The sequence below is a fragment of the Talpa occidentalis genome, unplaced genomic scaffold, assembly GCF_014898055.3.
Source record: "Talpa occidentalis isolate TD23 unplaced genomic scaffold, MPIMG_talOcc4v2.1 talOcc4.7, whole genome shotgun sequence".
NCBI classification, from domain to species: Eukaryota; Metazoa; Chordata; class Mammalia; order Eulipotyphla; family Talpidae; genus Talpa; species Talpa occidentalis.
Window position 1 is genome coordinate 48,685,928 of NW_023605083.1, and position 25,304 is coordinate 48,711,231.

Below are 25,304 nucleotides of genomic sequence, written 5' to 3' on the forward strand. Positions count from 1 at the left end.
AGAACAGAAAAGGAAGAATGTATGCTTTCCTGGAGCTGTTAATAACATACTGGACAAGGGCAATAAATAATTGATAGTTGTCACCTCGCTACTTCTTGGTTATTCATGGGCTTCAAGATGGTCCTTTATCTTTGTGCCATCTAATCGAGTTACATCACATGCACCCTTGTTGCCAGCATTAATATGTCGGCCAGTGACATGTGCTGCACACTGACTTTTCAGAGCTATCACAACCTGCTGATCTGCGCCAGTCAAGAGCAATGTAATTGTCACTGGCGGACAGAAATATTACCTCCAGACAGAATAGTGTAAATAATACAAAAAATAACCTCCAACACCAACGACAAATCTTAGTAATTAGAGAAAGGTCTCTTTCATCACATCTGCTAGATGTGAATTGCAGTAGTTTGGAGGTAAGCAGGCTCAATTCAATCAGGTGAGCACCTGCACTCTTCTGATTATATACATTGCAGAGACAGAGTAGGTGTGGATTCTGTAGCTAAGCAATGGGAGACTGTGAGTGAATATTTTAAAATTTTGTTCCTGATACCTGTGCACACACCTGCAGAGGTACCACAGAAACCTAGCAGAGATTGCCTTCCATGGCAATGTGGCCACATTAACCCAAATATGGCAATCCTAAATTTTGATTATAGGCAGAATGAGAGTACCAAATACTGAGGGAATAAATTCACAAAGGAAGAGAAGGCAAAATAGGTGCTTTAACTGACTGCTAAAACTACCTAGACATTACACAGAGCATTTTACTCTCAAAGTGTTTAAGGGAGCATTACCTAATGAATTCTTTTTATTCAGATGCTGCAAGATCCCCCAAGCACCTGTGGCAAACATTATCCATTCCTCTTCTTCCTTGCCAACAGAATCCCGATCTTGAACAGGATGGCAAAATGCCTGGCTAAATAATAGGTTCCTCAGCTTTTCTTGTACCTGGGTGTAGGGTGAAACAAACGGAAGAGTTCTGGCCAATAGGGACATGAGTGGAGAACTATTGAGGATTTCTGCAAATGTTTTTAATGTTTTTGTTTTCTTAATAATGAGGCAGATATTGTAGGATCTGCCTTCTTCTTTCTATCTTCTCCCAGTATTGAATGTCTGGAGCTCAAGAATCCCATGTACAGATCAAGATGTGTGCACAGACCCTGACATCAGTGATCCAGGAATTTAATTCCAGCAGTTACCTACCACTGGGTTGCTTCTCTTTTTGAGGCCAAAAAAAAAAAAAACAAACAAACAAAAAAAAACCCTACCTTTTATCTTTTGTCAAGTTGCCATGTTATGTTTTGTGGGTTTTTTTGATGAGCACTTTCTTAACCATAGCACCAATCTAAAAAAAAAAAAAAAATCTGCTACAGCCCCACGTAAAAATAAAAAATATTAAAAATTCCCATTAAAAGTCACATGGAGTGGGGCCTCCCCTGTGGTGCAGCAAGTTGAATGCAGCACTGTGAAGCTGTCCGCAGCCTCTGCAGTGCAGGTTCAATTCCCGGCCGGCCAGGGAGATTCCCACATGGTGTGGCGGACCTCTCCTGTCCTGCCCGCTGCTCCCCTCAGTGGTGTATTTCGGCCATCTGCCTGTTCTGCTCCCCGCTCTGTCTCTGGTGAATCCTCTCGCCCTTCTGTGCCTCTGGCCTGTACCCCAACTTTTGTATAAAAATAACTAAATCTTAAAAAAAAAAAAGTAACATGGAGCAATGAGGAATATTTAAACAATATTATATTAAAACTAATATTTATTGGGCCTCCCTGGTGGTGCAAGGGGTTAAGCACCACACTATGAAGAAATCCACAGCCTCCACAGCATGAGTTCGATCCCTGGCTGGCAAGTGAGCAACCCACATGGCACAGCAGACCTCTCCTGGCTCGCCCTCTGCTCCCCTCAGCAGTGTGCTTCAGTTGGTCTGCCTGTTCTGTTTCATGCTCTGTCTCTGGTGAATCCTCTCACCCCACCCCCACCCCACACACACACACCTCTGGCCTGTGCCCCACCTCTTGTATGCATAAATAAAAATAAATCTTAAAAAAAAACCTAACATTTACTGAGGATGTACTATATTCCAAGCAATTTTGTGAGATCTTCACATGCACCAGCTCACTGGGATTCTCACAGCAACCTTGTGAGGTTTGTTCTGTTAGATTACCCATTCATAAATGGACCAGAAGTATATTGAGGTCAAGTTACTTGCCTGAGCTCCCATAGCTAAGAAGTATTGGAAACAAGAGTTCAGGTTCCAGAATTTAGGCTTTAATCACTATATTTTCTGAATTACCTTTCCATTTCATAAAAGGAGAAAATCAAATCAAACTTTTAATTGATGAACCCATGGCTATATAAAGATGTTTTTATTGTGCCTTGAGTATTAGTAAAGGAAAAGGATCTCTCTGAGCTGTTATTGCAAGCAGTTTTTTGCATTGTGTAGTAGTATTTTTGTTTTCAGAAGCTCAAAACAAAAATTTAATCTATCCATCCATCCATCATATGGAGATTACCATGGCAACTCTCTGTATTGCATCTAACATATTTGCATTGATATATATTGAATTTGCCCAGTTCTTGAACTGTGGCATTTAAAACAACACAGTCTTTAAATTTGGATCACACTAAAGTGGATTTGAAATCTAGCTGCATTGTTTTTTCTTTTTATTAAAGACTAGCATACTTTTCAAAAATCATTGATTATCACTTAGAATAAGATAATGCATGTCAAAATGTTTTGGAAGCTGTCAAATAAAAATCCCCATAAATATAAATAATTGTTACATTATGGAGGTATTTTGATAGGATAAAAGGAAAATTAGGACACATAATTCTTCTGTCTTATGAATTACTGTATAACATGATGTTAAACTATTATCCTGCCTGGATATTGTTGACCTGACTTTTGTTGCTAGGCCACTGTAATTTCCTTGATCCACTACCAATTAATAAAAGTAAGCTGAGAACATTAGTCACATGCTTGGAGACACTTATGTAGGACGTCATCTTTCCTTATTTTATTTCCAGCTTGCTTTTATTTGATCTCATTTAACTCCAGGTCCAAATATGATTCTCAATTTAATTTCTATTTACAAAATGGACTAATAATAAGTTCCTATTTATTGATTGTTTAGTCTGTGGTAGGCACAGTGGGCAGTGCTGTGTCTCAGATAACCACAGTTAGGGTGTTCGGCTATAAGCAGTGGTATGGCTGGCGTGATTTTTGGTTTTGCCTCTGGTTCTGATTGACTGGTACTTATGCTCTACTGATACAGTATTTTTACATAACTGCTGTTCACCATTTTTAAGAAGGCAAGTGAAAATATTATTCTCATTTGAGAAAGAGACAGAATTCTTTTTTCTGATAAAGTCTGGATTGACTTACTTCCCCTACCACTGGCAGCTATTGTTGAGTGCTGTAGTTCAGTAGTCTCTCCATACCAGCCTCTGCTCATGTGCCACCCTTCAATTCAAAGAAGCCCATTCCCACTTGTAATGGTCTAGTGCTGGATCTGTTGGGCCCTCTACATACTTGCCAATATATGGATAAACAAATGAGCGACTTTGGACTCAGCCCTTGAGTTTTGGATTGGATTTTTAGTATAGAGTCAAACAGGTTTCCCTTTTCACTTAACAGATTGAATTCATCCTGCATTTCCTCATTGCCATCCTCCATCCAGATACAGTCTCTGAGGGAGAGGAAGTGGGGAGTGTGTATGCTTGCTGTGTCTGTAACTGTATTATTTGGAGAAAAAAAGCAAAGATCTATGTTCCCTATACTTTCCAAAATTTATTCTCTCTTGCCCATGGTAGATAATTGAAGCTCGTTCTGAGATATGAATTAATAATTTCGCATTTTAGCTTTGGAAAGATGTATCTAAACCAATCCAACAAGACACCCATTGCAAACACTTAGAAATAGTAAGGGAATTATAATAATATCTTAAAAAAATTGTGGCATCACTAATAAGCAAGAAAGGAAAATCACCAGGTGTCAGAAAAAAAAAAATTGTAAGCATATGAACCAATGTCAGGACTGTCCCAGACAGGAGGAAGTTGAGAAGAAGATATTATTGTACTTGGTAATAGCTAATGATTGAGGTTTAAGATTCTACTAGTGAGAAAAAACAAACTTGTTTTTGTTTAAAACATTTAAACTATTTAAAAAGCATTTTGTTTAGAGTCTGATTGATTGCAGTTAGTGGTAAGAAAACCCCGTTGAAAAGTGACCTAAATTTGGTCTTAGGCTAGCATTAGCTCCAGAGTACCTGGCATAGGAGAACAGAGTCACGTTGGAGGGATATTTTTTCACATCAGGTTATGTAGAATTCACACAGAAAAACTCAGCTCAAAGAGAAGCTCAAAAATGTTATGAACCACATGAGGTGACAACTATGACGATTAGCAAATACACACGTATCAGGCTTCATTCTCTAGACTGTTAGGGGTGAGCATGGCTAATTACATATTATAAAATCAAAGCACCGTAACTTATCATTTGAGGAGGTCACAAAGATGGAGGTAGAGGGGTTTCCTTGCTTCAGTACTGATAGGAACATCTAACAACCAGACTAACATTGTGCCAAGAGTCCCATGACATGGGGTAAAACTAAAATCACCCACTGAACACTACAGATCAGCACAGACTGCACATAGCAAATACAAAGGAGGATCATTTTTCAATGATCAGGTGATAGGTGGAAGCAGAGTTTTAGAGGCTATAGTACAGGGTGGGGGACAGAGATCCCAGGGGTTTCCAGCATAGCCAAGGATCTAAAGGAGGAAACAATGGAAATAATGTGCAGGCACTCACCCTTGAGCAAGGGTAAACACATGGAGAAACTAGGGTGACCCATACAAGTTGAGCATCTTGCAAGGAAAACAGAAAGGACTTTCTTCCACACACTTCAGGATTGCTTATGACCTCATGAAGCACACTAGTAGTGCATAAGTGGCAGAGTCTCAGATCTGGAACTCCACATAGGAAGGATATCAGTGGTGTCACAAGATGAGCCAGCTTTCCACCCACTAGCCCATTTTCACCAGTGGTGGTCTCTGGAGGACACTCCCCACTCTGTTGACTCAGCAATTGCGAAACAGATCTCAGGACTGAAGAGAGCATTGTAAAAGTAAAGTGACTTTTACAAGTAATTTTTACTTGTCTTATTTATAAAGTAAGTTTACTGTTACAACAAAATGTATATAAAAATAGTATATTTGAAAGAAAAAGTTGGAAAATATGAAAGAGAAGTTTACAAATACTTAGGACAGAATAAGAAGTCCCAGCATATGTCAAAAAGAAGCTTCAGAGAGAGAAACTAATATTCAAAGAGTATCGGGTTAAGATGTTCCAGAAGTAAGAAAGTTACTGATATCATTTTAAGCAACATACTTTCTAGCAAAGTAAATAAAATCCATACCTGGAAATACCATTGCAAAACAGAACTCTAAAACCAAAGAATTTTAATACCTAAATTTTCTAATGAAAAAAATTCATTACAAAAGAAATAATAACTAGAGTGAAAATTTGCATGCCAGATTCAGTAAAGGATAGAGAACAATGGAATTAATATATTCGTGTCAGTTTGGAATAGTTGTAAATTCATGGTCTGATAATTCCAACATGAGTAGTTCTGATTGTGTCTTCAAATTGTGTTTTGTTTTGTTTTTTATCTTTTAGTATGCCTTGTAATATTCTTGTTGAAAACAGAAAATGATGTAGTGAGTGGAAAAAAATGAGGTTAATAGGTCCTTTGCAAGCTTTTGTATTTAACTACAGGGGAGACTCTGTTTTCTCTTTACTGTTTACTGTAGCTGTAGGTGTCAGGGGTAAAATCCTCCTCTGGTGCCTTGTTTTTGTCTCCCATGTTGTCTTTGGATCTCTCTAGAGTCTTGTTTTTAAGTAATGTTGAGAAGCATTGTTCTTTTGCTTGTAATCTCCTGCCATTAAACAGGAAGCCTATTGATATGGTAATAAGGCTTAGAGGACTAGGAAGCATTCTGTAGTCTCCTTAGATTTCATTCTTTAAGTGAGCCTGTTTCCCTGGTCTGTGACCTTCACATGTGCTTCTCAGTTTTTTTTTTTTTTAAATAATTTCCTCTTTAGGTGGGACAGACATTGGTCTGGAGTCTTCCATTCAATATTTCCTTTCATATTCTTGAAAGTCTTCATTTTTCCAAAAATCTCCCTTAAAGACTTTTTTCCCGTAGATACAATGTTTTAAGGCTGTGTGATTCTCATCAAGAAAAGAAATTTCTGCACATTCCTTTTTTGCCCCACAAAAAAGGATGCTTTGATTTAGAAAGGTTTACTACTGCACTTACAGGTTTAAGGTTTATTGACTTCTTGATCAATCATTCAGAAAAGAGGTGTAAAGCACCTTTGAAGGTTAGGTCAATGCAAAAGAAATAAACACAAAACTGATATCAGTTAATATGTGGGTTACCCTATCTTAAATTAACATATAACTTTCAGGCTGACATCTGTTAAACAAATCTGTTTAACAGTCTTGCTGTCCAGAGTAATGTCCATTGCTTTAATTTAGCAAGAAAACAACTGTCTAACTTGTTAACATTTTCTAGTTCAGTCTGGGAAATCTATAATCTCTACCACCTCTGTCTCACTCTCCCTTCTCACTCTCATTCTCTCTCCTTTGCTTTCTGTGTGCAACATCCAATTACATACATAGAGATTTAACTTTGGTAAGTGAAAATTTTTTAAAAAGTCCTTGAGAATAAAATGTCAGGGAGAACTCAGAAAATTAAATTTCTACCTAAGATAGTTTGGGCCAGGCCTATTGGAAGTGTTTATGTAAAATGTAGGTACACATTGAAATTTAAATGATTGTTCATCTCACAACAATTGTTTAGAAGTTTGGGAAGTACTTTTCTTTACTCTGATTAAAAAAAGATTGAAGACAGGGCCTCCCCGGTGGCGCAGTGGTTGAGCGCTGGGTTGCAAGGCTGCCTGAAGCCTCTGCGGTGCCGGTTCGATCCCCAGCTGCTCCCCGGCCACTGGAGGAGGGTCCCACATGGCGCGCAGACCTCTCCTGCCGCCCGCTGCTCCCCTCAGCAGTGTACTTCGGTCCTTCTGCCTGCTCTGCTCCCCACTCTGGCTCTGGTGAATTCTCTCACCCTCCCGCGCTTCTGACTGTACCCAGTGCTTGTATAAATAAATAAATCAATCTTAAAAAAAAAAAAAAGATTGAAGACACCAATAATTATTTTTGGGTCAACATGTGGAGTGACTCTGTGGTTAAGTCTGTCATGGCAGAATGTCTATGAATGTAGCCTATGAATCCATATTTCTTGTGTTCAACTCTTGGCCATTACTTTATATATAATGGGCAAGTTACTTAACTTTGTACCTCAGTTTTATTATTTGTCAAGAAGAGTAGATAATAAGGTACTTTTTCCAGAAGGCTCTTTCTGGGACTCATGAATTAATATCTGTAACCTACTGAGAGTGTTATGAAGCAACCCCGATAAAACGGGTTGTCTTGCTGTGGGTCCTCACCTGCGCGCTTAAAAGGGACTTAATACTCCACTACAGGCACACACAAAAGGTTAATAAAAGGTTTATTTACAAGGGAAAGGGAATTAAGGAAATGTACAACTCAGGGAGAAAATAGGGAAATAAAGTCTTTAATGCGTCCTATCCGATCCGACCTGGAAACCCAAAGGCACTCTCAGAGCTGGCTGAGCGCTTCGAGCTGGCAGGGAGCCCAAATGGGGGATCTTCTCCAAAGCCTAGGTGTCCGGTTTTACCAAACCTGGCTGCTTAACCCCACCCTCAGGTTCCAGCAACCTTCCCTTTGGTGGTGATGGGATTTGTGGTTCCCAGTGTCTTTTGGCTTTGGCCTGGGGTGGGGGTGGAGTCAACAAAGCCTATATGGAATTAGCTTTAGGACATCCTTTTCCCCCTAACAAGAGTAGTGCTGGGCACATAGTGACTATTCAATAAATATCAGCTTAAAAAAATCCTCAAGTCGTAGATCTATATGTTTTTGAAAACTTTTTGTTTTTCCTGCAGTACAGTAGTAACTGCAAATCTTTAAAATAGATTTAGAATTTTCTAGCTGACAATTTCTATAACAATATATTATATCATTATAAATTGTGATCCTATACTGTGAAATATAGAAGTCATATAAAAGCTTAAAATTTATAAGACTATCTCAGGTGCCTATCACTAATACTATAGACAGCATAGTACATTAAATTGACAGCAAGCTTCACTATCTCTGTAGTAACTATGGAATTCAAAGCTGTCTGAGAAAACGTTTTTAAATCTTCTGTTATAGGACAGGGAGAGGGGTAGCCCAAACCCCGCAAACCTGCCTATTTTAAATGGGTTTTGCCATCCGCCGCATCAACACAAACATATGAGACTTTAATGGGAAGGAACTTTAATAAAACTAGGAAACAATACAGGTAAGGCAAAGAGTCTAGTTTCTAGTCTAGTTTCTAAATGAAGCATCCAGAGTTACAAAAGGTTTATTTACAAATGGGAATTAAGGAAATGTACAACAAAGCTTAAATAAAGTCTTTAATGCGTCTATCCGATCCGACCTGGAAACCCAAAGGCACTCTCAGAGCTGGCTGAGCGCTTCGAGCTGGCAGGGAGCCCAAATGGGGGATCTTCTTCAAAGCCTAGGTGTCCAGTTTTACCAAACCTGGCTCTTAACCCCACCTCAGGTTCCAGCAACCTTCCCTTTGGTGGTGATGGGATTTGTGGTTCCCAGTGTCTTTTGGCTGGCCTGGGGTGGGGGTGGGTCAACAAAGTTATATGGAATTAGCTTTAGGACATCCTTTTCCCCCTAACAAGAGTAGTGCTGGGCACATAGTGACTATTCAATAAATATCAGCTTAAAAAAATCCTCAAGTCGTAGATCTATATGTTTTTGAAAACTTTTTGTTTTTCCTGCAGTTCAGTAGTAACTGCAAATCTTTAAAATAGATTTAGAATTTTCTAGCTGACAATTTCTATAACAATATATTATATCATTATAAATTGTGATCCTATACTGTGAAATATAGAAGTCATATAAAAGCTTAAAATTTATAAGACTATCTCAGGTGTATCACTAATACTATAGACAGCATAGTACATTAAATTGACAGCAAGCTTCACTATCTCTGTCAGTAACTATGGAATTCAAAGCTGTCTGAGAAAACGTTTTTAAATCTTCTAGTTTTCATAGACCTATCTATGTGATGAGTAGGTGGGTCATTTTAATAGACCAAAAGGTATCTATAAGGGAGTTCATGAATAAAAAGACAAAAAACTACTCTAGATAATAGGTTTTGATTAACAGTTGAAAAGGCACTTTTTGAAAGAAGCAGTTTGATGTACTGAAGAATTTGGTTCTTTCTATCACAAACTTGAGTTTGCTTTCAGAGCCTGCTAGTAACCATTAACCTGTTTCAGTTGTAATTACAGATAAAAAATATATAGGTGTTTGAAGATCAAATTAGATAATGTATGTAAAAGTTCTGTTTGTTAGTTTTCATTAAAACATTGAATGGTTGTTGTGTTTTGAAAACAAAGTTCTAATGGGAGTCATTTAGTATTCCATAAAAAAGGATTTTTTCATTGGAATTAATTTGCAAAACACCGTGTTCTTATAGCTGCTAAGTTTGGAGCTCTGTGCAGAGTCCCAGGCTTTACTACTTCTGTGCTAGACTGACTTGCCAATGCCTCCTGCACTGGAAGTGCTCAGAAATCACAACTTCTAAGCAAACCTCTTTCAGTGCCTGTCAGCAGTTGGTGTATTAACTACAGAACATTCTTGCCCACCTTAGGTGAGTTGGATCTACAACGTAAGTTCTACCTTGTGACCTAAAAGTTTCCTGTGGAATCATACTCTAGTTCTTTGCAGTGGCATTTGTTGTGATGACATACCCTTGTTTTGCTGCCTTCTTGCAATAAAAAGTTTCTCACTTTTTATTCTGCATCAGTGCTTTCTCTGTGTCCCCCACGGCCACTGCATTTTGATCCTCTTCTAAGGGCCTGTTTGTGGGGGATGCCAAACTGAGGTAATAGAATAACATCTCTTTTGAAAATTCACAATTACTTTTGTATATTAAAGACTCTGAGAAGCCTAATGACCTTTCACTAGATCTTAATCTTCCTAACCTTCTTAATCTGACATGGAAGGAGTTTGGTCTGTGGTTTTTAATGATTTTTTTTTTTTTTTTTTTTTTTTTTTTGCAGTATAGGCTCTTCAAAGACTGAAACCTTATGGAGAGTTGCAAATTATAATTATTCCATGAAATTTTATCCACAGCCATTGGGATCCACATGTAAAAGCAGTTTTCTCAGGTGTGTGAACATACTGCAAAATGTTCTGGGAAAATGACCCCTCCTTGCTCTGGCAGACAGGAGTGCAAGGCCATCTGTATAGAATTGAAGTCAGAAATAACTGTGGAAAATCTGGTGCCTGGCAGTAAACCCATTCTTTTCACCCACCACCACCCCCCCAAACACACACACACACACACACACACACACACACACACACACACCCTTCCATGATCAAGGAGCTGCATAATGGAGACTTAACAATGGGTACCCTGTTTGCATCTCTACAGTGCAGTCTTTAGAAAGAGATTAAATCCCGTATTACCCTCTTTTGCACATAGATAGCATCAGGATATCTTCAGGTCAGAACAACTTACAACAAGAAGACCCCCATGTCAAAAATAATTATATTTTTAATGTCAGTGTTACACTGTTCCTACCTATATAAACTAAATTCGGACTTGTATCTGTTGGAACAGTTCTCAGAGAGTAAAATCTGCTAGACTGCTTCCCAGGTGTGAATCTTCATTTTAATTATCTAATAAATGTATTATATTAACTACCATTGAAACTTTATTTCCAGTTAGCAGCTGAAAGGAAAGAAGCACTATGGTCATGCATGTTAGTAGAGTCAAGGGTTATATTTTTTTTCCCTTAGATGGAAATTGTTAAATACCTTTTTATTTTTGCTATATATAAAGATAAAAAATATATAAAAATTATTACATTAGTGGACTAAATGAGGGGAAGCATCTGTCAACAATCTCTGCAGAAATGTGGAGAAATTGAAAGAAAAGTGAAAGAAAAGAGGCTTTGACTTCTACGAATTAATCTGACTTTGTGAATTTGAACATGCAATTAATTTAAAGTAGAGGTATAGTATTTTGGGACTAAATCTTAGCCTGTCTTACAAATTTGAATTTCTGTGATTTTACTCTGCCTATCACCAAAATGACTTCTATCCCCATACAAATGTGTTTAAAATATATGGACAGTATTTGAGACTATAATTGGAATTCTATAGGTAGCTCAGAGAAATGGTAACATGAAATAACATAAAATAAGAAAAGAAATTCACTCTCCTTGGAACATACATCAGTATGTTGGGGGACTGTATGTCTACTTTAATCAGTTCTGGGTCACACTCTCAGATAGAGTCAAGGGTTTTAATGTTGGCTCTGTGCCTGGGTTCACTTATGTTATTAACTCAAAAGTAAGTCCTACATTAAAGAACTGATGATATCAATGGCTCTTAAAGAGAACTTAGACTTCTATTTTAAATATAGAGCCTAATCATTATCTACTTCATATATACTCAGGAAACAAATAATTTTGAAATGACTGTGATGGTACCACAAGTACAATGGAGTTAAAGAGTTGCCAAATAATACTTTTAGTACATAAATACCTTTAATTCTATCAGAAGACAAATCGTCTTTCCTGGAATGACTTGATTCAGGTTCAGGATAGCAGGGACATTATGAATGAGAAAATTGGCTTTGGAAAGAAGTCTTCAGTAGGTATTTAATCTGCCTGACACTGATGATACAGATCGTAACATTTTCTCTCACTTTATTAATGAGTATTTAAATATGTAATAAAGTATTTTACCTCACTTCTTCCGATTTCTAGTCTTATAATTTTATACTGCTCTCTGGATGCTTCCTGATGATCACTAGTCAGTTTTTTAAAAACCCCTCACTATTTTCTATTTATGAAAGTGATCACCATGTTATAGCTCAGCTCTTAGTGGGTTACCTTGGGCTACTGGGCTGGGCAGCAAGGTGGAGGGGCATGGTGGTGGGGTTCCAGTGGAAGAGGAGGGGCATTAAAAAGTATGGGTGAATAGCTGAGACTCATTTTTACCTGCTTTGAATTTTTTCCTGAGGCCAGGCTTGGGTATAGTATATTTAGCTCAACTTTCAGGTCTTATTTTTATTGCTATAAAAATTTGCATATACCCCAACTGGAAAAGGAAGAACAGCAGATTAATGAAAGAGTAAAGAGAAAAGCAGATTAATGAGAAAAGAGAAAAGCAGATTAATGAAACTGGTCAGTGTGTAAAGACATTTTTGAGCATTTCTGAGATCAGTCAATCTACTTCCTACATTTTATAGATGAGAAAACGAAGTTTAACACAGTAGACATGTGTTTACTCTTAAAACTAGGAACCAAAATCAAAAATCTGTTGTTTATCTTAAATTAATTGACTTTTCCTTCCTTTTCCCCCTGTTCTTAAAACATTATAAAAATCATTTGTTGAATTAATCTAACCCTGGGTAAATAGCTATGACTATCCATGGTGTGTGGTCTCAAGGATTCTCACCAATTCTAGGTCTTTAGGTCAATGTTTGTACATGCCTCTGTGAGGTGGGTGGGTGGGTGGGGGATGTTAGTGGTGTAGTCACACACATGTGTTTAGAAAATCCAAAATGCATTTATCCTCAAGCAGTTCCCCCCTCACCTCATTTCTAAACCCATATGTATTTTGAGAGAATCTTAATCCATATGTTCCCGATTTACTTTCACTAAGTCATCTGTGTGTTGTTGGTAAGAGTCTTTTGAAGTCTAGGAAGACTTACGAGCAATTTTTATGGCCTCTCTGAGCCTTTGTTCTTTCAAGAGGCAAAATTGCTTTCCCTGCATGGATGGTGCTCTAGTTGTAACAATTAGAAAGTTTCTTAAAATTTGGATGGAGGCAGAGTGAATCCTAACCTTGACCAAAGACCTGTTCTTTTCCCCTATGTCAAAAATGTAAAAAAAAAAAAAAGAAAGAAAGAAAGAAAGGTCTTGCCTGGCTCAAGAAAGAAATAGACTGTCAACATTGCATCACTCTTTATTTTGTGCTTTTTCCAGGCTCACAGATTTCTTTTGACTTGTTGGGGGGATAGTTTGTTAAAAATACTAATTTGTGCTTGTGGCCCTTTCACTATTTTGCTTTCCTCATTTTCCTCATTGCAGTTAGAACTTCAATAATCCCCTCATCAGAGAATTCTTTTTTGATAGAATGGGGAGCAGAATTCTAAACATATTAAAGCCATTATATAGGTACCTCATTGAATTCATTATTATATGCAACAGAAAGAAAGAGAAAGAATAGTCTTACAAGGAATGAGGTCAGGAGATAATTCCTTTGGCTAAGATGGAAAAAGGGAATGACATAATCTTTCTTTAGCGGAACTCCTGCCTTACTCCTGAGCAAAGTTCTGGGGAGAAGACATAATCTCAGAAATGATAGTCAAGCAAAGCGCTAGTGACTATCCTCTTCTGAATCCAGGAATTCCAAACCTAGTTCAGTTGCCTATATTTCATGCAAGGCACAGAGGCAGCAAAGCTGAAAGTGACCTACAAGAACCATCTGGGTTAGGTCACTGAACATCTCAGAAGCAGCCAGTGTAGAACAGTGTGAGAATTCCCTGATATTCTTGTCCTGGGATGGAATGGAATGGGATGGGCAAGATCCTGGGATGGATAGCCATGAGTGATATTGAATTTCCTTCAGTACAGTAAGATGAAGCTGAAGTTAGGTTTAAAGAAAATATGGGTACATGATAATCTGGAATACCTCAGTTTGTATACTAAGATTCATTTCTTATTTTTATTGTAGAAGACTATAAATATGAGTCCACAACATCCCTCAAGTGATGCAATTCTAGGTTAGTTCTGAAGTAGGGGCAAGTGGTCAGTGATTTAAAAGAAACTTTCATCTCTGTCTTATTACAAGTTACTTACAACTAAGATGTTAGCAGAGGCAAGGCTGTCACACTGGTTTTTATTAACTTTTATAGAATGTTGTAATAAGTTACAAACACTATACTATTGATATTTACTTTAATCTTTTAATCTTTGCAACCAATTTACAAGACAGAAATGTCTATTGTCCCCATTTTACAGATAAAAGAGCTGAGGTTTAGGATGAAGGTGACTTACTCTATATCGTACAGCCAAAAAATCATCAAGCAAGGACTTAACCCAACTCTATTTGTTTCCAGCTTCCAAGCTGTTATTCTCAATACTTTAAGGAAGCTATAAAATAGTTTATATAATTAAATGTGGAAAAAAGAGGAACTGATAAAGTTCAAAAAGAGGAGTGAGAGGCTGGCATAATTAAGGTTGGGTTCATGAAAAGGTGATGTTTAAAATCGTCATAGACTAAGGCTATAGGATAACTAAGGCCCCTACTCTTTTTGTATGTGGTAACTGAGCCTCACACAAGGACCAAGTTCAGACAAACTGAGGATAGAGGCAGAATGTGTTACATGATTGAAGGGAATTATGTGAGAATGGTTACAGCATAATCATTTTTACCAGAAGACATCAAGCCGGAGGACAACAGAGAGAGATTTGGGGAAAGAAGTTACAGTGGACATTAGTACAGTAAAGTTGTATAGGTCTGTGAATTCCAAATTCTATAGCTATGAACTTTATCTCAAGGGGCTTCTGCATGTTCCACAAGTGTTCCACCTTCCAGTGATTGAGACGGTTTCTAAAATTTTGAGGACAGTTGATAGAGACAGAGGGGATCAGATGCAGGACAAATCCAGGAGGTGTCAGGCAGAGATGAGGCATGTGGGATTCATTAGGGTGCAGAGCATGGATTGAAGACCAGAGATCAGTATAGACATGGGTGTCTGTCATCTTGGAAAGAACCTATAGTGACTGACTGTGGGAGCAAATGGGAATGCCAGAATGAGGCATAGACTTGGTGACCAGCTAGGTTAAAACACACAACTCAATCTGTCCCCTCCACCTCCTAAATAGTTCTAAACTGTGTCTGGCCTTCTCCACTCTCATGTCTCATATTGTTACTACTTCTGCCTTATGACTGGTTTCCCTGACGTAACCTTTGTCCCATATGTCTTGCCACTCCCTCCCCACAATTGTCAGAGTGAAGATCCTGAAATGCAAAACCCATCATATCATTGTCCTGCTTAAAAGTGTTAAATGGTTTCCAGTTTCTCTCAGAATAGCTTAAACTGATCTATAAAGGCCTTCAAGGTCTGGCCTCTATTGCTTCTAACCTTCCCTCTCCCCTCCCTCACCCCACTTCTCATGCCCCTTGGGCTTAGCTAACTCTACTTGAATCATAGCCTTTTTCCAGCTTTTTTCTGGTGAGTTCTGGTGTAATATCATCTAGGAAGCCTCTTTGACAACCACTGCCCCGTCCAGACTGGACTGCTTTCCCGTATCCTCTTTGTATTCTTTGCATTTAACATGCAAACTACTTGAGGGAAGGCCATTTCTTATTTACAACTGTAACCAGCCTCCAGCACAGTGCCTGGCCTGGCTAGATCCTCATGATTGTTGAATAAATGGACAAATAAGTGCCTGAAAAGAAGGGAGAGCCACACCTGATTAGGAGTGGTACTGTCAGAATGCTCACTTACCTCCTCAACAACTTCCATCTTAACTTTAAGGAGACGTAGGGTCCTTTTCTCTGTCAGGGCAAAAACAATAATGACAAAAGCTCCAAGACCTAATCTATTTTAACTCAATCCATTTCCTTGACACTTAGAAGTCGGCAGCTCTTCCAATCAGGGGAATAATGATCAGATTGTGTATAACAAGACTAAAGCTGGTATCTATCGACTGTGTATTGGATAAATCATGTTAGGACAGAGGGTTATGCAGTTGTCGCCATTTAAAAGGAACCTTTGTTCCACTGGGGGACGGAGAGGCAAGAAACAGGGTATCTTGATCCTGGGGAGAAGCAGCAACCTACTTTGTGTGTTGACTTTCTGTTTGTGAGATATATAGTCAGCATTTCTAATGAATCTGCTGGAAGCGGCTGGAATATTATGATTTATAGCACCTTCCCACTCTCTATCATAGCATTTTATTAGATGGATGGGAAGCTGGTAGTAATGAGGTTAGGAATGAGAAAACATCCATCAAACCCTGCTACATCTTCTCAGGAAAGACAACACACTATCTCATATGTCACAGGCAGTGATCTAGGTCACGATGATATAAAATGCGTGATTAAAACCAAGCATTTGACACTAGATAATAGGCATCTAGTTAAAAAATAGCTCTAGTGTTCCCGACTTTTAATTAAACCCAACTCGTAAATATGCACTGTGGTAAATATACTGCAGAATGGGGCTTGTTTATATTCCACCACATAACAATTACCTCCAGAATGGGTGCTTTATTTCACTACATGGTGTTATTAGTCAGGCGATGGACTGAAATACAAATGTTAAGCCAGTGATGTCAGACAGGCAGGCCACAGAAGTGCCACCACTTGACTCTGGCTTTTCCCTCCCACCTCGCCTGATTTTCCTCCCATCCTCCTTCTCCAATATCCTCTCACTCTCTTGACCAGAGTTATCAATCTAAAATAAAACACACTTAATCATTTCCAGCAATCTCCCACAGTACCTTTGATTACATCAGTAATGACTGGAAGAGACACGATCTTTTAAATACATAACCTTGGCGTTCAGTAAATCTGTGCCATTAATGGGCTTATTCTTTGACAAGGGTTCTATTTATGAGGACATTTTTTGAAATTCAAGTCCAGTACTAGAATACTAACATAAAATTGGAAGGGGAGGAGTTAGGAAACAGACAACTTAATAGTTTTTTTTTTCCATTTATTGGGCATTTGGAAATGTTTGGGTGATAAAGATGAAGCATAGACAAAGCCCTGGTCCACGACCTAGATTTACCTGTAACATTAATTGGTCATTTGACATTTATAGTCTCTTAGTCCTGCAACTTTGGTGAGTTTCAAATCTGAAAAATGAGATTAGATAAGATCTTTTCCAATATCTCTTCCCCTCTGGTGGCCTATGAATCTGTTAAATTAGTGCCTCTCAAACATTAATGTCATGTAAATCTCTTGGTGATCTTGATAAAATGGAGATTCTCATTCAGTAGGTGTGGAGTGGGGTCCGAGACTCTATATTTCTGACAAACTCCCAGTGAATGCTAATGCTACTGGTTTACAGACAATACTGTGAGCAGCAAGGTACTAAAATAGCAGATCACTTCTCACATTACAAGGTTTAAAACTCTGGATCTTTTTCCTCTCTCCCGGTGTAATTACTTATTATAGTACACATCAGTGGGAAGCCTACTTTTTTGAGCAGCCTGTACTAGAACTGCCTTCTTCTGGCTACTAGTGTTAAATTAAAGTCACTTACCTTCATGACTACCCTCATGACGTTCAATTCAATTCAGATAATATTTTGCAGTGACACAATCTAAGTAACCCGTCCTGTGATCAGACAGATCCTTGTCAAAATGAGTCCTAGTACCTTTAAGTCCCACATGTTCACATTTAAGCTCGTCTATCTTCTCTGATCTCGAAGGAGATGAGGGACAGCTGATCACCAATGGCAGTAATTTATCCTAAATTGACATGGACAGACCATGTGTCTCAGAGCAAGAAAATGTTGTTAATAAACAGGAAATCAACCAGCCTAGCCTGTCCCCCAAGAGTTGTGTCTGCCCACGCCCATAGAGCAAAAGTTATGAAACCCAGGACAGTCAAGCAGTTAACTGGTGCAAACAGCTGTGAATGGGCTGGTTTCAATGCCTGTGTGCATTTGGAATAGGGAGTTTCCTCCCACATGAAATTATTTTATTTCTTTTTAATATGAAGATCAAAACTCTATTCTCTTTCCTTTTATTTTCATCCAGTTTTGATGTGATTGCTGTAATTACGTGTCAGCGATTACCAAGCACATTCTAATTACTCCATTTATTTCTAGAATTACTATGACTACACACTGCTTTGTTCATTAGCAAACTCTGAGGGGACTTCCTTATACATGTCATACTTTAGAGACAGTCTGACTTTACATGATGTGTGATACTCAAAAGCTTTGTTATTTTGAAAAAGTTAACATATGATTTTCAATTGGATTTTCTTGACTGATATAGTACAGCATTTCCCATTTCTGAATGCCTTACTGCTAGGAGAAATAACAATGTAGTTATTTGACAGGACCAAAAAAAGGGGGAGGGGGAGGAGAATTATGTATCACTATTTAGCTTTTACCTCTTAAAGATAACACCATGGTGTTTTAATTTCCAAATCATTCAATTCCTTTACTGACTTTTGTTTTCAACTACATGAATTGGTAGGCTTTATGATGGCCAGTTTTTCTTTTAACTTTGTGACAACCCAGAATCTCTTACTGACATGGTTTCTTGAGCAACTGGTCAGTTAAGCTGACACTTATCCACCTGTAAAATACTTGAATATGGTTATAATTCAACTTTCTAATGAAGTTGAAGATACAACATGTTGATTTTTATAGAAGACGTTGTCAAAAATCCCTAAGTCTTGGGAAAGCAAAGACTATCAAATTTAATAAATTTTTACTAATTTTTACATAACATATTCTAAGCTCATTGGAAACCATTTTCCATTCAGTGAAAATACAGAAATACAACCTAATTTAGCATAAAATTTGTATACATGCAACTTTAACAAATTTAATATATGCAACTTCAGTTTTCATTATGTTTTTCTGATACTAAATTTTTCAGTAAGATGATATGCTCATCTTTTTCAGTCATCACCCAAACACCCAAAAATTTACCAGAGAAAAATAAGTTGCATTTGCAAACTTGGCATAAGTGTTTATGGAAAGATTCAGCCTAGGAGGAGTAAAACATGACATATTGAATGCAAAGGAAGAGGACATGTTCTAAAAATATTATTTGCAGAAGTAATTGTAGACACTTACTTTGTACTTACAGTAAAGTTTAAAGATATTTAATATTAAATATTAAAGGTGATTGAGAATTACATATTGGCATGAAGAATTGGGTGGAAGAAGTAGGGAGACTTAAATAGGCAGCTAAGTAAGATTAATTTTAAGACTGCAAGAAAATAAATATAATGCCACAACAACTTCTGCAGAAAACAAAATGAGCAGTGTTGAGAACAAACTTGAGAAGCTCAGCTAGAATACAAGAAACAGGTTTAAAAGACAAAAATATCTATTGACCTGGTTATAGATATATAAAAATAACAAAAAAAATGACAGAAAACATAATACCTATAAAAGGGGAAAAGAATTTTGCTTAATGAAGGCCTCTACATGAAGCAAAAACCAAAAAAGAAAAAAAAGAATTCAGTGATAGAAAAATCTGGGTATATTCTTAAGAAATAATTAAATTGATATATAAAGACAGATCCTAACAAATAACAGGTAGCAATAATGGAACTATTAGATATATTTCAGACTTTTTCTCTGTGGCATGATTAGTGATCTGAGATCATTAAATAATAAAGGTTTCATGGGAAAAATGTTCTAATCCAATAAGCATTGTTACTTAACTGGTATAATTTAACTGGTATTATTTATACCAGTTAAATTGTCATTCATGGGGGGAACAAATAAAAGTTATCAGGCAGTTGCTAGAAAACTAGTGTAATCATGTACATTTCCAGTGATAGTGGTAGCAGAATTAACAAAAGATATAGCAGTCTGCTGAAAGAAGAATTGAAACAAAATACTTAATATAGGGAGGTTAAACTTTGTGGAAGACAAGCAGTATAATTTAAAACCAGGTTAAGTTACTGTTACATAAAATTATTTCATGAGATGTCACCAAGATCATCAATGACGATGTTTTTTTGCATTGCCCCAGAGAGGATCATCTCACATTTAAATAGAGGAATACTTCATGAAGATAATCCTGTGATTTGAGGCAAAGTTGGAACCCTCTCCCTGCCCACCTTGGACATCGAGAACAAAGCAAAGGAGATGCAGAGAAGAAACACTCTTCATTGAAGAGTTGGTGAAGAGAAATGACTGGAAGCTCCAGCTACAGGGTGAAAGGCACAGTGGACAATTACTAGGAAAATGTGAATTTCAAGAAATAATTCAAGAGAAACTATGAATATTTGTGGAACAGATTAAGAAGATTGTTAAAGAACTAACTTTAAAGAGGATATGAGACTAAACTATCTTAAGGATTATTGTCCTTAAACCTTCAAGAAAAAAACAATTTCTTTAGTACTTAAAATGTTTTTAGGAGAAAGAGGAATTGATCCCCAATTAATTTTTTTAAAGATTTATTTATTTATACATACAAGAACGAGGGTACAGGCCAGATATGCAGGAGGGTGAGAGGATTCACCAGAGACAGGGAGGGGAAAGGAACAGGCAGACTGACTGAAATACACTGCTGAGGGGAGCAGCGGGTGAGACAGGAGAGGTCTGCCACACCATGTGGGTATCTCGCCGGCCAGGATCGAACCCATGTTGCAGAGGCTGGGCGGACAGCATCACAGCACTGTGCTCAACTGCCTGCGCCACCAGGGGAGGCCCAGCACAATTCATTTTGTGAGTTGCAAAATTTTGAGTGGTCATATTGAAACCGGGGCCCTTCAGTGTGGACTGCAAGGCAAGATTGGAATTTTCCCACAGCTGCCTAAGTGGCGGGAGCCATTGGAAAACTATGGTTTTCCCCACCTGTGCCAAAAGCTGCTGCCAATGGCTAGCCCCTCCCTTGGACACCAGCCAGGTGAAAAGGGCCCAACTGGGCGGAAGCAGAAGGCTGAAAAAGGATAAGGGACTGCAGGAGCCATCTTGGGACTCCCAGACTCCTTGCACTCTGTCCCTGGCCTCCAAGGACAGAAGAAAGAGAAAAGAAGAATCAAGCAACTCACCTCTGAAGAGAGAAGCCAGAGAGCTATGCACTAACCAGGTGGCTGCACTTGTCTCTAGTCTTGCCATGGCTGCCACTTGAAAAGAGCACCAAAGACCCCCATTCTGGTGTCTCAAAGAGCTGTTTCTGTGATCAGACTGTTCCTTGCAGTGCTACTGCCTCCATTGCTCTCTGGTCCAGCATCCGGGCCTGTCATGTCCATTCTGACCTTCAGACTGTGGCTATAGCTGCTGCGATGTCATCTCAGTGGCCCCCGCCTGTGAGCACCTCCAGCTTCTGTGAGTTGGATCCCAGCCCGCTTCTCACTTCTTGCCTTGCCATGTACTCCAGGCCCTCGTTGGTTGAACAGTGTTACCTTGGATGAGCAGCCTTTTGGGACTTCTGGACACTGTGGACACTACCTGGGGTGAGATAGCTGGCCACTTGTGACTTAAGAAACTCTGTTTCTCCTATTTGTTTTTTTTTTAAGATTTATTTATTTATTTATTTTGTACAAGAACTGGGATACAGGTCAGAAGCATGGGAGGGTGAGAGAATTCACCAGAGCCAGAGCGGGGAGCAGAACAGGCAGATGGAGTGAAGACACAGCTGAGGGGAGCAGTGGGCGAGGCAGGAGAGGTCTGCTGCGCCATGTGGGGTTCTCCCTGGCCAGTGGGGAATCGAACCAGCACTGCAGAGGCTGCGGACAGCTTCACAGCGCCACGCTCAACCGCTGTGCCACTGGGGAGGCCCCTCTTCTATATGTTAAATACACCCCATTTTCATTTCCTGAGCTTGAGTGGTCTTGCAATTGTTCGCATGGGTGAAAACCCACCGTGACCTGTCCTCTATCAGTCACTGTCCTTGAATGGTTATAGCACCCCTATAACTTAGTTTCAATATAGGCATAAAAATAAAGAACCCCTAAATAAATAATAGCATTTCAAATACAGAGCATGTTAAAAAAATATTATGCTATGAACATTTTATTAAGCTTAGAAAAAGATGGATTGATATCCAGTGATTTTATGAATCACTGAAAAAGCTAGCTCACTTAAGTGTAAAGGTTCAAAAACTCTAAATAAATAATAGCATCTCAAATACAGCATTATATTAAAATACTAATGCACCATGGATGTTCTGGCTTTATCACAGACATGCATAGAAATTTTAAAAGTAAAAAATTTATTAAAACAATTCATCACCTCAAAAGATCAGAGACTGCAACAACTTTGTGATCATCTCAGTTGCTACTAAAAAGGCATTTGAGAAATTCAACTTTGATATAGAAAGAAAACTTTTGTAAAGTAGCAATGGAATGATATATATTTAATATGATAAAAAGTATTCTAAATCCAAAGAATATATTTGAAGTAAATGTTGGAAACTAAAGGGAATATAGAGTGATGTTGAAGAGTACATTCTGCTTCTGTAAGTCTCAATATCCACATCTGTAAAATGGAGATAAATAATAGAATTTACATTATGAGGTTATGCTAAAGATTATCCAACAAATGTTATAAATAACTTTACACAGAACCTAACACACAGTAATAGAAATTAAATTTGTCTTTATTTCTGCTCTTCATCATTAAAATATTAAGAGCAGTTTTATTTTGAATGATGACTGTGTTGAACTTATAGGCAAGTTACAGTGAAAAGACTGTAGCCTGGCAATCTAAAGAAGAATGTGATATTAGATTTTGTGTTATGAGCTCCCTACAGAAAGAGACTTTAGACTTTGAGGTTCACATTCCCAGTTCTCATCATTCAGTGACCTTATTCAAAGACCTTAGAAAGAATTGATGCCGGTGCACTAGAGCAAAGGAACTACTGAGGGATACTCTGAGAACATCCAAAGACCTGAATCTTACCTGACCAGGTCATACATGCCATATGCCTTGAGACCTCATCTGGCCTTACCTTTTGAGAGCCAGAAGCATGTTGTCTGTTCTTCTGACCTTTCCTAATAATGATTCAGTTTGATGTAATTTTGTACCGTTTTGATGCTTCAAAATCTCATATTCCAATTGATTCATTTTCTAGGGAAGATACTTCTGTGATACATCTCAGGATGCTGATAAATCTGAAGAGAACAACTGGATACTCTACAGGTAGGGGTCGGAATAGTTTCCTTTGGAAAAAGACTAATTGCAATAAAGTAAAAATCAAGGTCAACAAGCAACTATAGACCAGAGACACGCTACAGTGGGGAGCAGGGGGAGGAAAAGAGGGATTAGGGTCAGAAAAAGGGGGTGGGAATTGTATGGAGAATATAACCAAAATGAAAATGCATACATTATGCAAAATGAAAAATGATGTAAGAATTATATAAAATAAAATAATTTATAAAAAAAAAGAATATTAGGTTTAAGGATGGCCCAGGGCCTGGTGGCAGAGATGATAGAGGATTATCACCCTTGTGACAAACACTATATGCCTATTAATAATATAAGTAAACATAATTATTGTTACTGTTTAGTTTTTCCTCATCATTTTTTCCTATGGAATAATATGAGAAAAATAAACTATGAAAGTGCTGGAAATATAGTTTTAAATGGCAGTATTAGTTACCTGGAAAATCTAAAAGAATGAACTGTAAAGCTCTGGAGACTAATAATAGAAACAATTTAATAAAAGGACTTGTGATACAATATATACACATTAAATTGTAAACTTCTTAGAGAACATCAGCAGCCATCTAGAAAATATAAATGGAAAAATGAGATTTAGAATGGCAATATAGGGCTTCCCTGATGACTTAAGGGGTTAAAATGCAACCTATGAAGCAATCTGCAGCCACTGCAGCACGAGTTCGATCTCCGGCCAGGGAGCTACCCACATGGAACAGCAAACCTCTCCTGACTTGCCTGCTGCTCTCATCAGCAGTGTATTTCACTTCATCCACCTGTTCAGTTCCTCACTCTGTCTCTGGTGAATCCTCTCCCCACCCTGACACCTCTGGCCTGTACCCCAGTTCTTGTATGCATAAATAAATAGATCTTTAAAAAAAGAATAGGATGGCAATATAAATTTAAGCTTAAAATAAAAATGGAAGATATACTTAAAAAATTTCTGTAAAATGTTCACTGAGAGACTTAAAAGGATAATTAAATAGTTGGAAAGAACTACCTTGTTCTGTAGGAAGAATCAAAGCTTAAAACTGTCAATTCTATAAATCAATCATAAATTACATAATCCAAATAATGTGTATTTTTTAATTTTAAAGTTTTAAAATTAATCAATTAAATTAATTAAAATTAACAAATTTTGAAGTAACATTGGACTACATTTTTTTATTGAGGTAACATTGATTTACAACATTGTATATGATTCAGAGATTTAGGATCACACACTTTTCAGATGTATGTGACCATGTTCAAGGCAGTCCTCCACCATGGTCCATTTGGCTCCCTCCATACTTTTTTTCCCACCCTTCTCCCCCTCTTCTAACCTAAATTCTACAGTCATATTTCTAGGGTTTGTTATTGGTTTAGTTTTTTCTGACTCATTGGTTTGTTTCTCTGTTACATATGCCACTGAAGTCATTGGTTTTTGTCTTTTACCTTCTGACTTATTTTGCTTATTTTTGTCAGCATCTGATGAAATTATCTTTAAACTTATGAAAAATAACCAGTTATAATAACAACCAAATAAACCTTTATCTAGAAAGATAAATGGGTTTAATACTTACCTACCAAAATAGTAAATTATTGAGAAATCTATAGCAATTAAAACAATGTGTTAAGAATAGATCTATGAAATAAAATAAAAATTTAGAACTAGATCCATGTATATGTTAAAAAAATCATAGTAAGGAAAGGATTACATGAAAAATTATGCTGGAAATTTTTCCCAATTGATAAGGAAAACAAAAATAAACCATAATATAAGCTATATAATGAAATAAGAATAAAGGATATAAAATCTTTTCTAACCTTAAAACAGGTCTTTTAAAAATATCTTGAAAGAGAAAGGTAAATGGTTTGGATTTTGTAATATTTGAAATGTTCTTTGTAAAATTCACTATCAAGAGTGGTTTTTTTTAAAGATTTAATTTATGCATCCAAGAACTGGGGTACAGGGCAGAGGTGGGGGGGCGTGGTGAGAGGATTCACCATAGACAGAGTGGAGAACAGAACAGGCAGACTGACTGAAATATACTGCTGAGGGTAGCAGTGGGCGAGACAGGAGAGGTCTGCTACGCCATGAGGGCTATTCCCTGGCTTGCTGGGGATCGAATTTGTGCTGCAGAGGCTGTGATAGCTTCATAGGTTGTGTCTTATTCCCTCCCTTGGGGCCAGGGAGGCCCCAAGAGTGTTTATAGTGGAAATGGGAAAAGTCTTTTCCCTGGAGAGATAGCTATTAGGCTGATCAGAATTAGAGCAG

At 37.8% G+C, this 25,304-nt stretch overlaps 1 protein-coding gene across 2 annotated transcripts in view; it reads left to right on the plus strand.

Moving 5' to 3' along the window:
- Positions 1–25,304, plus strand: part of LOC119232414 (spermatogenesis-associated protein 31D4-like) — a 296,841-nt gene that overhangs the window by 177,804 nt on the left and 93,733 nt on the right. For both annotated transcript variants that reach the window (XM_054689186.1, XM_054689187.1), the window contains exon 6: positions 22,962–23,029. In XM_054689186.1, the coding sequence (XP_054545161.1) occupies positions 22,962–23,029 (68 nt within the window). The remainder of the gene's footprint in view (positions 1–22,961; positions 23,030–25,304) is intronic.